Source organism: Trachypithecus francoisi, unplaced genomic scaffold (assembly GCF_009764315.1).
Source record: "Trachypithecus francoisi isolate TF-2019V2 unplaced genomic scaffold, Tfra_2.0 Lachesis_group5, whole genome shotgun sequence".
Taxonomy (NCBI): Eukaryota; Metazoa; Chordata; class Mammalia; order Primates; family Cercopithecidae; genus Trachypithecus; species Trachypithecus francoisi.
The window spans coordinates 24,423,492-24,436,061 of record NW_022681470.1 but is presented as its reverse complement, the minus strand read 5'-3'; the positions used below and the strand labels follow the sequence as shown (position 1 = coordinate 24,436,061).

Sequence of the window (12,570 nt, the reverse complement as noted above, 5' to 3'; positions counted from 1 at the left end):
ACTCCTGACCTCAGGTGATCCACCCGCCTCTGCCTCCCAAAGTGGTGGGATCACAGGTGTGAACCACCACACCCGGCCACTTTCTCAAATTTCTATGTAAAACTACATCATGAAGGACTAGAGTCATTACTTATAGGAGTACTCGGGGGTAATCCTAGCCTTCTTTTTTTTTTTTTTTTTTTTGAGACCGTGTCTTACTCTGTCACCCAGGCTGGAGTACAGTGGCATGATCTCAGCTCACTGCTGCCTCCACCTCCTGGGTTCAAGCGTTTCTCCTGCCTCAGAGTCCCCAGTAGCTGGGATTACAGGCACACCAACAGACTCGGCTAATTTTTGTATTTGTAATAAAGACGGGACTTCACCATGCTGGTTGATCTTGTACTCCCAGTCTCAAGTGATCCACCCACTTTGGCCTCCCAAAGTGCTAGGATTACAGGCATAAGCCACCGCGCCTGCCCAGAATCCTAGCCTTTTCTGACCTCTTCCTTCGGCATCCTGCTTCCCTCATAGTGTCTTCCTGGCTGCTCCAGCTCCCATGGAGACGCCCCACAGCTTTTCGGGATTAGGAGGATGTGTAAGACGTCTCTTAGTTCCTGTTTTGGATGTGGGTGGTTTTACTCTTTTGGCTTCCTTCACCCTCTGAGGCATGTAATACATTCATCATCTCTTCCTCCTCTGAGGAGTGTCAAAGAATCAGTTTCCTGCCCCATTTGACCACAGTGAGACTTCGCTGGAATTCCCACAGTTCTCCTGGGATTTGAGGGCAAAACTGGAATAATGGTCTCTTGTCAGCATCCATAGCCACTGTGATCAGGACATCCAGCATAGGGCTCGTGGGGAGCCTGGGTTACCCCAACAAAACTGGGAAGGCAGAAAAGTGTGTCTCCTGACCCTAGAATTTTGTGCACTTTGCTCCTCTTTTGTGACCCCCCTCTGAGAAGGGTCTCAAGAACCTTCTCACACCAAGGTATAAATGACAAAGGAGGCTTCAAATAATGATCTCTCTCAGAAGTATTTGCATATTGAAGGAAGCTAATGATAACATTTAAGATGTCTATCAGTTAAGAGAGGTGTTAAGCAGGGATGATTGTTGAAAATAATCCCATCTCAGCTCTTAAATCAATTCAGTCATTCATTATTTAGCAAATATTTATTGAGTACCTACCATATCTGAGGCACTGTGTACAATGAAGAATAATACAAACACATTGTGCTCCCCTAGAGCTACAGGTTAGCTCTGGGCACAGTAATACATTATTACATAAAAAATGAGACTGACTTTCTTGGGTGGCTTATGAAACCTAATCCCATTTTATGTGAGCATTTGGATTTTGTTCAGTGCTCTTGACATCTTCATAAACCACCTGATCATGCATTATATAGAGACATTCTTTTTATCCTTTTTTTCACCTGGTCCATCGAACAAAAACTTGATTGGAACAAGGGGTCAAATAAAATTTAATTTTGAAGCAAACAATGGAATTGGGTGTTTCAGGTTTTGTCCTGTGAGAAACAGCTATTGTTTTTTGCCTGCCTGCATAGCTTCTTTTGGTAACAGCACCCTGATTTCACTTTGGGGAATCTTCTTGCTTGCCTCTGCAGGCCTTGTAGAGACAGTGCAGGATTGACTCACCTAGCTCCTAGCTCCAGGAGAGGGCACGCAGTCTCTGCATCTCCTTGGTTATAACGATTGATTCAGGTATACACACATGAGTCACATAGGGCCTACGGAAAGCCTCTATAGGATTTTTTCCCCACAGTAATGGGGAAGGAGTAAGCCCTTTCACTGGGTTTGCGGACTGGGAAGAATCTGCTTAAGAATATGACCAGTTGGATGTGGTGGCTCATGCCTGTAATCCCACTTTGGGAGGCCGAGGCGGGAGGATCATTTGAGGCCAGGAGTTTCAGACCAGCCTGGCCAACATGGTGAAACCTGGTCTCTACTAAAAAATACAAAAATTAACTGGGCGTGGTGGTGCATGCTTGTAATCCGAGCTATTAGGTTGGTGCAAAAGTAATTGCAGTACTTGGGAAGCTGAGGCACGAGAATTGCTTGAATCCAAGAGGCAGAGGTTGCAGCGAGCTGTGATTGTGCCACTGCACTCCAGCCTGAGCGACAGAGTGAGACTGTCTCATGTCAAAAAAAAGAAAAGAAAAAGAGAGAGAGAGAGAGCGCCTTGGCTACAGCTATTAAGGAAAATTCATTAAATAATTTTTTAAAAAAGAAAAAAAAATATGGCCAACAAGAGGGAAAGCAGAGACCAATGCCATGAGAGATTCCTGACATCACTTGGGTGACTGTATTTAGGTTTGTTTTTTTCAGTTCTATGAAACTGAAAAAGGGGGAGAGATTCATTGATCCATATAGTTCTGTTTTTCATCAACTAGTTTGAGTTGGGTTTCTGTCACCAGCAGCTAGGTGAACTTATTCATTCGGCTGTACTAAACACATACCTAATCAAGAAAACCTAATCAGAAGATGATGAACTGGTTGCCTTTTCACGCATTTATTTATTTGACATATATTTATTGAACATGTAGTTAACTGGTCATAGGACAAAACCTGCATGAAAAACTGGGCATTGTTCAGGGTGAAGTCAGTTCTGAGGCCCCTGAAGCTTACCTAGTTCCACATGCAGCTGAAACAGAATCCCAACTCCCTTTTAAATAGTGGCAGATCCCTTCAAAGCATCCAGGATTTTTGTCTTGCTCCCTCTCTGGAATAAGGAAGGACACAGTTTGAAATTCAAGCTAGACTATAAAGATAGTGGAAGAATGACTCTGACTCTTCAGCTCTGTTGATGTAGAAGAATCAGTGTTTTCTTTCAAACCCATTAAGGAAGCCTGAAAGAAACAAAGTCTTCCTGGCCTGTTAATAACTTTGTGCTACTTAAAACACAGATGAATTTCTTTAATCCCAAATTTAGAAGTTGCAGTATCAACCATGCAAATAAAACACCTGATCATGGTTGCTTCGAGAAAGGAGAGTTTTAAGCAGTGGGGCTGCAGCACCAACAAAACTCAGTCCCTGCACTTCACGAGTTCCCTGCCAAGAGCCCCCTTCATTGATGAACAAGCCCTGGGAATGGGGCCTCTGTTTTTTTCACAAAGTAGACCAAATAATGTGACTAACAGGCGACTTGGGGGATAGAAAGGTATTTTGATGCCCACAAGCATGGTCCCGCAATGTCACATTCTTGTCATTTTTACTGCCCCTTTCTCGCCTGCTACTATGTTTAGACCCTCCAGAAGAAAAATGCAGTTTCTGGCCAGGCGCGGTGGCTCAAGCCTGTAATCCCAGCACTTTGGGAGGCCGAGACGGGCGGATCACGGGGTCAGGAGATCGAGACCATTCTGGCTAACACGGTGAAACCCCATCTCTACTAAAAAATACAAAAAACTAGCCGGGTGAGGTGGCAGGCGCCTGTAGTCCCAGCTACTTGGGAGGCTGAGGCAGGAGAATGGCGTAAACCTGGGAGGTGGAGCTTGCAGTGAGCTGAGATCCAGCCACTGCACTCCAGCCTGGGCGACAGAGCGAGACTCCATCTCAAAAAAAAAAACAAAGAAAAATGCAGTTTCATTTTTCATATCTAAATCTTATACTTTCTATTCCATGTCTTCCTCAAGTAAAGTGGCCCTTTTCATCACACACTCATAATCATGCACACATTCACAAAGTACTTGCCCAGATAGTGCATGTGTATAAACAACCCAAAGACATATATAAATAAAACCAAGTATTGTTTAGGGGTAGACTTCTCTGTCAATAAATGGATGGTATTAGATTGATAGCAAGCTAGCGAGCTAGCTAGATAGACAAGTTTATAGATCTCAAAATAATTGACACACACATTTCCCAAATTCTGCTAATATCCAAAGTTTATCATAACTATGACAATATCAGTCTCAACCAGGTTACAAGTTTGTTACAAATTACAAACTACTTAAAAATAGTTTTGAAAAAAAAATCCCAAATATTAACACTAAACACTACCCTGGAGTTAGAAAAACTGTAAATGGGATGAGGAAACTGAGGTACCAGTGGTGACATAAGGCCTTTTTGTCTGAGAGACTGTTTTCTGAAGTCAGTGTAGGATGTAGTCTAACAGACCTCCAGAATAATTCTTCCAGCTACCAAATCAGCACATTGAGACATTAAAATACTCAGATCAGAATAAGGACCAACACTAAGTTTAAATGTGTATTTGGATTAACATTTTTCAGCAGGAGTGCATGAAGATGGGAGAGGATATAAGTCAAAGACTGGGTAGTCAGGCGCCCTGTCCCTTGCAGAACCTCCTACACTCACCAAACAGAGTATTAAAGCAAGAGCTACCCAAGAAGAAGAGACTAAAGACCCCAACTCACTCCTCCTGTGTTGGCCAGAAGAACCCGGGCTGTGAGTCAAGAAAAGCTTCCCAGGGAAACTAAGAAAAATGTTTTAATTATGTAGCTTGCACATCATGGTACTCAGGGCACCTCCCAGGAAACATCTAATCCACGCTCAAGGATTCTGGAAATGCAAATTCATCCTCACAGGATCAATTGGACAGCCGCCATTATTCAGGTATCACTGCTTTGCTTTCAGGAGGAGATGCAATGCGGGACATGAAACCTCCTGCCATTCTGCCTCTTCATGGGAGTTCTCCACATTCTCAAGGGCAGGAGAAGGGAGTGAGCCAAGGCAGCGACCTCCCATGGTGGTTACCAACTGGAAAAGCACAGGGCAGGTAAAGCTACTGAGAATGGAGCAGACACTTTTTTTTTTTTTTTAATGTTTCAATCATTATCTCTTCCAGTCCAATGTTTTAAAGACTGGTTGGCCAGTTCAAATTTGGACCAAGTTGAAAAGTTGTCTCTAGGGTTTTGATACAATTTAGGGTCTTCTGTAACTTACAGGATTTCTATTTTATGTTTATGGCCACCTAAAATTAGTTTTTAACTGATATTTGAGAACCGTAAACACTTTAGAACAATAAAAAGGAACTTTACCCAAGCAAATCTGATAAGCTAAATCAGAGCTCAGGTCGGAGTTTGGAGGTCGGAGGTCAGCTGCAGGGATGGGTGGGTGTGGATAGTGTCCAGGGCTCCACAGGCTGACCAGTGCCCCTGGGACTCATCGCCACACGGCATTGTTTTGAGTAAGTTGTTGTTTAACCAAGTCCATCAAATGACATAAACTCAAACTGATAAAAGTCTGCTGCCCTCAGATCCAGTCTCCATCTACGAGGGAACATTTGGTGTGGAGGCCAGGAAATAATCCACCCTGTGTCTTCAGGCTAACTCCAGACTCTCAGCACATTCTGCCTCTGCAATGCCTTCGTCTGCTGCTGCTACGACTGTTGCTGCTACTTGCAAAGAGATGTGTCCAGCAACTTCATCACTGGGACACAATGAGCTGTTCTTCACATTTTAGTGTCCTGGACAGGAGTGTCATCCTGTGAACAGGGGAGGAAAGAATTAATTAGGAAAATGGTGAGGAAATCCTGACACTCAGTATCCCTCCTCGGGGATGCTGGATCAAGCAATAGTAACAGTAGGAGTAGTAGTAAGAATGATAGTCATAAGAATGCTATGTGCCCGACTTAGTTTTTTTTTTTATGCATTGACTTATTTAATCCTCACGAAAGCAATATGAGGTAAGTACTTCTATTAACTCTGTCATAGGTGAGGCAATGAAAGCACAGAGAGGTTATATCCCCTAGGTCACACAGCTAGTAAGTGGTGAAGTCAGGATTTTAACCTAGAGATCAGAGCTTGAGTCGTCAAGTACCAAGTGACCCCGCCCACCCCTTGATGCCTGAGTTCCCTCTATCTTGGCCTCTTACCTATTCACTCATTCCCATGCAATGTGCTCTCCTGAAACTCTGCTCAAGATTCTTTGGCAGCATATAAATGGAAAAAGGACAGAAAGAGTTGAAAATAAAAGACTAACACTTGAGTAAAAGGACAGTAAAGTAGCTTTTTATTCAACAGTCATTCAGAAGGTATTACTTCGAGATCCTTCTGTGCTAGGAGCTGTACCAGGACTCCACCCTCGTCTCCATCAGTTCTTTAGCTGAGAAATGGTAACATTTGGGAATGTAACCACAGTACAAGGTGGAGTGTGATGTGGACCATCCTAATGGATTATACTGAGCAGGGGGGCATTTGTCCTCAGAGCAATCAGAAAAGGCCTGTGGAGGGAAAGATAGAGGTGTGGTGAGAGGACTTCCAGGTACCAGTGAGGGCTGGGTTTAAGCAGGCTGCAGGCAATTTCAGCTGCTGTGCAGGCATTTGGGCAAAGAGGCTGCAGGAGTGGATGAGGGGATGCCTTGCCTACTGTGGAATGGTGGAGGGTGCAGGCTGCCTGGAGCCCCAGCCATGCTGTTGAGGGGCATGGAGACAGTGAAGGTTAGGCAGGTGGCAAAACCTAGCCCGTGGAGGAGCATGAACTCCATTTTTCAGTGGGCAGTATCAAAGGGTGTGGGATAGGAGAGCAGTCAACCTATGGTATTTATAGGAAGAGGAATTTGGCAATGATGTGTAGGGTGAGTCTGGAGACCAGGAATTCTGTTAGGAATGAGTCGTGATTGTAGAGATAGAAACGAAAGGCTAGCACTGGTATCATCATAGAGATGGGGTTGCCCCATGTTGCCCAGGCTGGTCTCCAGCTCCTGGGCTCCAGCGATCTTCATGCCTCGCCTTCCTAAAATACTGGGATCACAGGTGTGAAGGACTGTGCCTGGCCACAATTCCATTACTGATTGAGCTCCCACAAAGCGCTGGTCATGCTCGGGGCTGGGGAGGGTCAAGGAGGAGAAGGGGGAAAGAGGAGAAGGAGAAGGAGAGGCAGAGGGATCTCTGGGGAGGACAGTTAATGTGTCTGAGGGATGATTGAGGTGGGAATGCAGGGAGTGCGTCCCCAAGAGAACTGAGAAGAAATAAGGGCCAAGAACTGAGTCTATTGACCTGCCAGTTAACCAGGAGGGAGAAGAAAGAAAGAACAAAGTAAACACTACAAAGTTACAAAGGTAGGGGATTCTCAAGAGAAGGATGTATTTCATCAGCTCAGGGAGAAAAGAATTTCAAATCAAATGTTGAGAAACCAAGAGGAATGACTTGGAAAGTAATTCAATCAGGCAATTAGGAAGTCAGCACTTATCGTTAATACAACAAAGTCTCAGATTTGATGTCCGAACATTTCGAATATCTTTGTTTGGGTAAGTTAGTCTCTGGCATAGCTGAGTGCCCTACACAATACTGGATACATAATGAGTGTTTGAGAAACACTTACTAAATTTTTATTTATGCATTTATTTGTTTTTAGATGGAGTCTCTGTCACCCAGGCTGGAGTGGCTTGATCTCAGCTCACTGCAACCTCCACTTCCTGGGTTCAAGTGATTCTCATGCCTCAGCCTCCCAGACTGCAGGCTCGCGCCACCACCCCTGGCTGATTTTCGTATTTTTAGTAGAGATACGGTTTCATCATGTTGGCCAGGCTGATCTTGAACTCCTGACCTCAAGTGATCCGCCCGCCTTAGCCTCCCAGAGTGCTGGGATTACAGGTGTGAGCCACCGTGCCCGGATAACACTTGCTAAATTTATTTAAAGTATTAGAGTTGTATCTGATTCTGTGCCCTCTTCCCAGGGCAACTTTTCCTTATAAACAGAATCCTAAGTGCAGTGACTTGATACGTCCAGCCTGCCTGTGATCGAAATCCCTACAGTGGCTCCTTCTTTCAGCATGACATGTTAAAACGCTTGTGAGGGGCAACCTAACAGTAAGGGAACGCTTTATAGTGCTTTCACACATCTGATGCCTTTGGCATATTTGTGGAACTTATCTGTTTTCTCTCGAAGAACAAATTGCTCCTGCCTTTGTGCTTCACATAGCACCCTTCGAGGGCAGAATCCCATTTATTCCACTGCCTTGTTGTTATTTGTTTATGCCTCTGTCTTTTTCACTTTTGACTCCCAGTATCTCACATACTGGTAGGGATAACAGGTGCTTATTAAATGCTGATTGCATAATTAGTTTGTCTGATCAATCTATTTCTACCACCAAGGAACAAGATGGGAATTAGGTTAGGGAGTTAGAAAACTGCTTAGAGGGGTGTGCTGCCTCTGGGGGGTCCAGGAAAGACCTGGGACAGGCATGGGTGCCTAAGGAAGCCCGTAACTCAAGGGGCCAACCTTGTAATTGTTTTCACTGATGATCCCTTTTGCACTAGTGACTCAGGCATTTTGATTCTGACCTTGACCTGGTTTAAGAGGAACAGGGAGGACTGGAGAACCAGTGCCCTCTTCCAGATTAAACAAATTATGCACACGTGCACAGGTACTTTGTAAGCAGTTTATTCTGATGATGGGGCAGGTGCCTAATATATCAACATTGATAGAGCTCTGTGACTATGGACAACTCCTGTCCTCTCTCAGAGCCTTGGTTTCTTTGTCTCTCTAGACTAGGCTGGGCGCGGTGCCTCACGCCTGTAATCCCATCACTTTGGGAGGCTGAGGTGGGCAGATCACTTGAGGTCAGGAATTCAAGACCAGCCTGGCCAATATGGTGAAATCCTTATCTCTACTAAAAATACAAAAATTAGCCTGACATGGTGGTGCAGGCTTGTAGTCCCAGCTACTTGAGACTTGAGAGGCTGAGGCAGGAGAATCACTTGAACCCGGGAGGCAGAGTCTGCAGTGAGCTGAGATTGTGCCACTGCACTCCAGCCTGGGTGACAGAGCAAGACTCCATGCCAAAAAAAAAAAAAAAAAAAGATACTAGGCACTTGGGTTAAGTAGTATCTCAGAGATGACTAAGAGGAAAAGCATTCCTTTCGTTCCATTCAGAGGTGGAGGTGGAGCTACTCTTTCTCAACCTGAGCTGCCTGTTTAGGAGGAGTGTGCTCCTGAGGGTGCTGGGTACCAGTGAGCCTGCCCCAGAGTTCCTGGAGTTCCTGCAGGAAGACTTCTTCTATCTGAGACCTCCCTGAAGCAGCCCTCTTCCCTACTAGCTTTTCAACCAAAGTGACTTTTTCAACCCTTCAGGACTGGAAGATGCTGTCAGTGAAATGGGGAGGTCTCCTGGCAAGGCATGTGTCTCCTAACCTGAAAATAAGATGTGGCAACCACTGGCAGGTGACTACTTGGACCCAGTGACTTCATCCTCAAAAAGGACTAACAGTTTGGGGCATGTATTTGCCTTCTGTAGAGCTGGTGGAATCTCTCAGTTCCAGAAGATTCTAAATCTAACGACTGCTTACATAGAATGGAAAGTGTTAAAGAAATCTGGAGCACCTCTGCCTGACAACTTAACCCAGGGGTCTCAAGCATACTTTATGAGTCTTTGGGACTCACACATTTTTCTCCCTGATCTAGCATGAGTGGGAATAATGTGAGGGCCCCAGGAGATCCCCTAAACACATCAATTCCTCTTATACCTATACTTCTATCATTAGAGAGTATTTCTTTTGGGTCAATTTCTGTCTTCCTTCAAAATTCATTCATTCACTCAACAAAGATTTTTTAAAGAACCTACTATGTTCCAGGTTCTATAGCAGGTGCTAGAGATGCAGTGAGGAAAAGGAGTAGAGAAAGACAATTAAAAAATACACAGGAGAATTTCAAATAGTAATGTGTTCTATGATGACGAAGTAGAATCGTGGGAGAGAGTAACTGATGGGGTGGAGGGAGGTCCGCTTAGACTGAGTGGCACAGACAGGCCTCCGTGAGAAGGGACCATCTGAGCTGAGCTCTGAGCCATGTGTAAGAAATGGCCCTGTAAGGATCAGAAGGAATGTCTCACACAGAGGGGACAGCAAGGATAGAGCTCTGAAGTGGGAATGAGCTTGCTGTATTTGAAGAACAAAAAGACCTCAGCATGGCTGGAGCACAGTGAAGGGGAGAGTCAGGGAGAGGTGGGTACATCCAATCCAAACCCCTAGTACTGGTGAATGTGACCTTATTTGGAAAGAGGTTCTTGGCAGATGTTAACTAAGAATCTCAAGACAAGATCATTCTGGATTTAGGGTGGACCCTACATCTAATGACTGACATCTTTATAAGAGGGAGGAGGGGGACTTTGAGACACACAGTAACAGTGAAAGGCCATGTGATGGAGACGGAGGCAGAGACTGGAGTGGTGCATCTATACGCCAAGAGATGCCATGAATTGCAGCAGCCACCAGGAGCCGGAGGAGGCAAGGGAGAACTCCAAGGGTTGCAGGCAGCCACCAGAACTTCGGGGAGAGGAACAAATTCTCCCCCAAAACTGCTAGAGGAAACCAACCCAGCCAACAACTTAAGTTTGGAGGCCTGAACTGTAGAACTATAAGAAAGTATATTTCTATTATTTTACGCCACCAAGTTTGTGGTAATTTTTTTATGGCAACCCTAATACAAGAGGAGAATAATTTTAGCAAAGAGCAGTTGATCTAAAAGACAAATCAAACCTGCTGGCTGCTGTCCAGAGAACGGATTATATAGGCAGAGGAAAAAAAAAAAGTGGAAGCAGGAAGCCAGAAAAGAGGCTGCTGTAGCAGGAAGCTGATAGTGGTGTGAGTAAATCAATGCATGCATGAATGAATGCACTAACAAAAGTGAAGGGGGAAACAATTGTGGGTGACTGACTTGATGAGATTGTTAGGGACTCTGCAGGGCTGGTTCTGCTCTTATTTATTTATTTGTTTTTTTTTTGAGATGGAGTTTCGCTCTTGTTGCCTGGGCTGGAGTGCAATGGCGCAATCTCGGCTCACTGCAACCTCTGCCTCCCAGCTTCAAGCGATTGTCCTGCGTCAGCCTCCCTAGTAGCTGAGATGACAGGCATGTGCCACCACGCCTGGCTAATTTTGTATTTTCAGTAGAGATGGGGTTTCTCCATGTTGGTCAGGCTGGTCTCAAACTCCCGACCTCAGGTGATCCGCCCACCTCGGCCTCCCAAAGTGCTGGGATTACAGGCAGGAGCCACCGCGCCTGGACTGTTCTGCTCTTGAAGCATAGATAGGCGGGCTCAAGGTGGGTTTCCTGGGAGTTGGTGGGGAGCAGACCGGTGTAGGGGAAAGGGCCAGTTAGCGCAGGCCCAGGCAGAAGAGCATGGACTGAGTCACTCCGTCCTCCTCATGTACAGCAGATGCCCAATTCCTGAGAGAGAGTGAACGTCCCAACATCACGTACAGCCTCTTTCTCTGAGGGCCAACTCAAATGCTACCTTGGCCCTGAAGCATCCCCAACTTTTTGTCTCATCCATACACAAATTGTTTCTGCCACCCTTGCACTTTGGGCTTCCCTAGGAATGCCCCCTGTCCACTGCCCTATTCCACCTTGTTCATGCAGCGAAAGAGCTGCTGGTCTCATGTGCTAAACTGAGATGATTTTTAGAAAGGAGCTCCCCTTTCTTTCTCATCTCTGGATCCCCTGCAGCAGCACGCCCAGGCTCCTGAACTCAGCAGGCTTCCATAGAAGCCTCAGTTACTGAGCCGTGCCGAGGCTCGGTCATTCCACACACACCCAGAAGCTTGCCAGAACTCCCAAGTCAGCGAGAAGCTGGCAAGAGCGCAAGACACACTTCCCCTTTGTGTCCTTTTGTCCCCTCAGCCTCAGCGACAGCCTTTCTCCAACCAGTTGGCACGAGGCAGGAGCCTGGCACCTTTGTTTCTGCATATTGAGCTGATTTATGAAGGGATGTACGGAACAGGGCATGTGACGGACGCACACCCTGGTCCTGGCACTGACTTCTGCGTGTGAACCAGCCAGACCACCTACCTCTAGCTTGGGGACCGCTCGCTCGCTCTGGACCTCACTGCTGGTCTCCAGCTGGGCAGGAGTGGTCTGGGGGCTGCAGCCTGGCTCGAGCACTGCCCCTTCCTGTTGTTTTTCCTTGCCTTTCTCCTGCTTGGGGACATCACCGCCCTTCACTCCTCCAGGGGGACTATGGAGGGTCTCCTTCCCTGCAGCTCCCTCCTCCGGCTTCTTTGTTTCTTGGCTCTCCTGTTCAGGTCCCGCCTCTTCATTTTGCACCCTCTCCCCCTTCACCTCTGCAGCCTTTTCCATCTCTGCTTCCTCTCCAGCTGGCTTTTCCTCCCTGGGGCTCCCACACCTATTTTCTGCCTCTGGGCCAGAGGTCTGGGGTGCTTCCGGGGCCTCCTCCTGGGCCGGGTGCTGGCCGTCCACGTCCTCTGAACTCCGCCTGGCCTTTTCGCCGTTCTTGGCTTCCTCCCTGGCCCTGTCCTCCTCCTGCTTCTCTGTCCTGCTGGGTGACTGCCTCAGAGGAGGCTTTTCAGCGGGCCCCAGGGTTCTCACTCCCTCTCCTGCTGCCCCCTCACTGGACGAAGGGGATCCTGGGGCCTTGCTCTTGGATGGGAACACCTCATCCCCATCCTCTTCCTTAGCACCATTCTCCTGAGATGAGTCCGCCGCCCTGAAATCTCCAAGTTCCCCACAGTCTGACTGCGACCTTCGGAATCGCCTGGAGGGAGGGCGCCTTTTGATTGAGCCCCTTGTCCGCACCTGGAAGAAAGTGTTAAGGAAAATTATCCAAAATCCATAAAAAAAGGCCAAGAGGAGGGCTGTATGAGCTTTCAATGTCAGTCTGG

General features: G+C 46.6%; 1 protein-coding gene across 8 annotated transcripts in view; it reads right to left on the bottom strand.

The window, feature by feature from the left end:
* Nucleotides 1–3,861: 3,861 nt before the first annotated feature.
* RCSD1 (RCSD domain containing 1) overlaps nucleotides 3,862–12,570 on the bottom strand; it is a 76,142-nt gene continuing 67,433 nt past the window's right edge. For 5 of the 8 annotated variants that reach the window (XM_033196915.1, XM_033196919.1, XM_033196913.1 and 2 more), the window contains 3 exons: nucleotides 11,741–12,484; nucleotides 5,995–6,176; nucleotides 5,302–5,438 (listed from right to left, as the gene is read on the bottom strand). In XM_033196915.1, the coding sequence (XP_033052806.1) occupies nucleotides 6,012–6,176; nucleotides 11,741–12,484 (909 nt within the window). In that variant the 3' untranslated portion in view covers nucleotides 5,302–5,438; nucleotides 5,995–6,011. Of the gene's footprint in view, nucleotides 5,439–5,994; nucleotides 6,177–11,740; nucleotides 12,485–12,570 lie in introns of all 8 variants that reach the window. The other 3 variants (XM_033196917.1, XM_033196916.1, XM_033196918.1) reach the window with 1 other exon arrangement.